At 48.1% G+C, this 2,812-nt stretch overlaps 1 protein-coding gene across 1 annotated transcript; it reads right to left on the bottom strand.

Moving 5' to 3' along the window:
* Positions 1–585: 585 nt before the first annotated feature.
* LOC117846889 (subtilisin-like protease SBT3.11) lies at positions 586–2,467 on the bottom strand. The gene is made up of 3 exons (XM_034728008.2): positions 2,128–2,467; positions 1,838–1,935; positions 586–911 (listed from the first exon to the last, which is right to left on the bottom strand). The coding sequence occupies exons 1-3, from the start codon at positions 2,337–2,339 to the stop codon at positions 808–810; spliced, it is 414 nt and encodes a 137-aa protein (XP_034583899.1). The 5' UTR covers positions 2,340–2,467; the 3' UTR covers positions 586–807.
* Positions 2,468–2,812: the final 345 nt, after the last annotated feature.

The raw sequence follows: 2,812 nt of genomic DNA, 5'->3' as shown, positions 1-2,812 counted from the left end.
TTGGAACCACTCGATTTAGCAACTTCAGCATAACTGCGAGACTTGGGACGTCTAGCAAGCTGCCACTCCAGGTCTTGCTCTAGATCCCACTTAGCTTTTTCCTTGATAAAATTAGGTCCACCATTACGCCAAAGCGTGAAAAAGATCACACAAACTTGCTCAGACGGTGAATCATGAGCCCAACTGAATTTGAGGCCACAGAGAACCGAAAGATCCATTCAGATTGGTGAACAACACGAAAGTTGGGGGCATTTCCACCCAAGACCGCTTGTAAAATCAAACTCACAGTCTGAATTGAGACGAAGAGACGAACGGCAGAAGGAGGCGATAAAAAAAAATCATTGATGGGGTTGGGAGAGGAGATTTGGGAGGAGGGACCAAACCGATTGCGGACGACAGCTTGAAAGTCCAGCCCGTGAGAGAAATCCAGGCCGGAGAGAGACGCCATAGCGGAGATCAGAAGTCGCCATGGTGATCCACGTCGACGGCAATCGCCACCTCCGTCGCCCCGAGGAGAGTCGCCATTTCTCAATGTACTTGGAGATTAGTGTACAGTTGTTTGGTTGATGAGTACAGACAAGAAAGTATGGTAGCTCTTGATGATTCATACAAGGCTTTTTGAATCTGGATAATATAGTTGTCTACCATTGTATTAAGCAAACATGCACGCATCATTACACACTTCAGAACAGGCCTGAACCTGTGTACAAGTAGGTACAGGCGATACATCTCTTATTCATGTACTACACATTCGTTCATCAGACACAGCTGCCATACTACTAAACACAGTCTTCTTCAGCTTCACCTTCACATAAGGCCCAAGGTCCGCGTCGTGCCCTGGTGAGTGCCGGACCCAGGTCCATGGAGCTGGTATGTCTGGCTTGGCACAACCTGAAGAACGCCTGGTTGCTCTGCAAACCAAACAACCAATGGCCAAGTTAAGAAAAGGCCTATGTACAAGAATGAATTGTGGAGCCTAACATTGTGATTTTTCGAAACTAAGGCACTGAAATCTGTCCTGGATAATGAAGAGTGCTAGCGTGTGGTGGCACGCAGAGCCTGTAGTCAGATGTAGTTTCCACAACATCACAACAGGTATAATGTATTAATAATCATATCATGTTCAATGTCTCTGTTAAATAGAATGTCGCAAACTTAAGCCTGTCGTGAAAAAAAAATGAAGCATAGCATACATAACTCGAGTTAACAGATATAGATCCCAATTCACAAGGAAGACTTCCCATTCCTAGTGTATTCTCTAGGGCCTCCAGCAACAGTTAAGGATATCGTATTTCGCAAATCTACCATTCGGGATAAGTAGGGTGCTAATTTTGTAACCCGTCCGCCATATCTTGGAAAAGCTTTAGTGATAAACACAATAACAAATTCCTTTCTTTTCAATAGCTGGTGCCATACGCTTTCATAAAATTTGTGAAGGCAGATTATATAAGAACATGCCCCAAGCTTATAGGAGCATGGGATAACTAGGTGCTCACAGCAGCTGTAAGCTACAGCTACGATTCCCCAATTAGATCCCCAATTCCTTAACTGTTCTGTGTGCGCACTATAACAGTATAACGTGAAAGAAGGTATCAATTCGTTAATTTGTTATCCTAGAACATCGCACATTAAGTCCGAGCATCCAACAATCTACAGCTTGGAGATTTCACAAAGCAAATTGAGCACGGGTTTGAGCCACCATGACCATGGGCAGCCACAAATTTTGGTGCGAACACAAACAAGAACAATGCCCTCTGCAAAATTTCCCAAGTACAGTGGCGGGACAATGAAGCAAGTGGTAACTTAATCGCAAGAAAATTAGTGAAGGGGGACTCACTCTTGAGCTCCTCGACCTGCTGGGGAGTTAGCTTCGCTGAGAACCCGCTGGCGGCGTGCCTGTAGTGGTAGAGCACCGCGTCCTTGGCCTTCTGCTCGCTGCGAAACCAACAAGTAAAACTCCCCGCATCAGAAAAACCCCCATCAAGTCCCAGATCAACAAATTGGCATCCCCCCGGCGCAAATTAGAATCGATCGAGCCCCAATTTTTCCTCGTATCAACAACAGGGGCCAGACCGATCGGGTCCCGCGAGAACAAATCTCTAACTACCGGCTCGATCCGACGGTTACCTGCCAAGGACGGGGTTGAGGATGCGGAGGTGGAACTCCTCCGGGTCGGCGCCCTCGGGGCGGTCCACGTACACGATGTGCACGGCCGCCTCCTGCGCCGCCGCGTTCTGCTCCGGCTCGGCCGCCATGGCTGCTGCTGTCACTGCTGTGAGGAAGAGGAGGATCAGGAGAGGGCTACGATGTTGGAGGAGCGGGGAACTTGTCTTCTTCATCGCCGTCGGCTTCGAGGAGGGTCTCGTCTATATAGCCGTCAGTGCTGGTGGTGCCGTGGTGGCGAATCTGCCGATGGGGGTCGACGGGTCGTTCTCGGCAACTCCGCGTCGCGTCTGTTTTGCTTTTGCCTTCTCGACGAAGTTTTTTTTTTCCGGGTTTGCCGAAAAGCTTTCTAGATCGCGCCCAGACGTTTGGTTTATTTCAGAAAGGCCACTTTTATGTGACGTTGTGCTGAAGCGATGCGGTTTGTGAAGGGTACGAATGGAAAAAAGGAAACGTGCGGGGTTGTTTCGGGTTTCCGCCTTTCTCTTGGCGGTGAAGCAGCCGGCTCCGGCCCGCTGATGATGAGCTTAACAAATGATTAGATCCTGTTTGGATACACAATGCTAAATTTTAGCACAGTGCTAAACTTTAGCACCATCAAATGGAGTGCTAAAGTTTAGCACTTAGGGTTGTTTGGATACAGTGCTAA

The sequence above is a fragment of the Setaria viridis genome, chromosome 3 (genome assembly GCF_005286985.2).
Source record: "Setaria viridis chromosome 3, Setaria_viridis_v4.0, whole genome shotgun sequence".
Classification (NCBI taxonomy): domain Eukaryota; kingdom Viridiplantae; phylum Streptophyta; class Magnoliopsida; order Poales; family Poaceae; genus Setaria; species Setaria viridis.
Note: the sequence above shows the minus strand (reverse complement) of the source record. Positions and strands in the feature narration are given on the sequence as shown.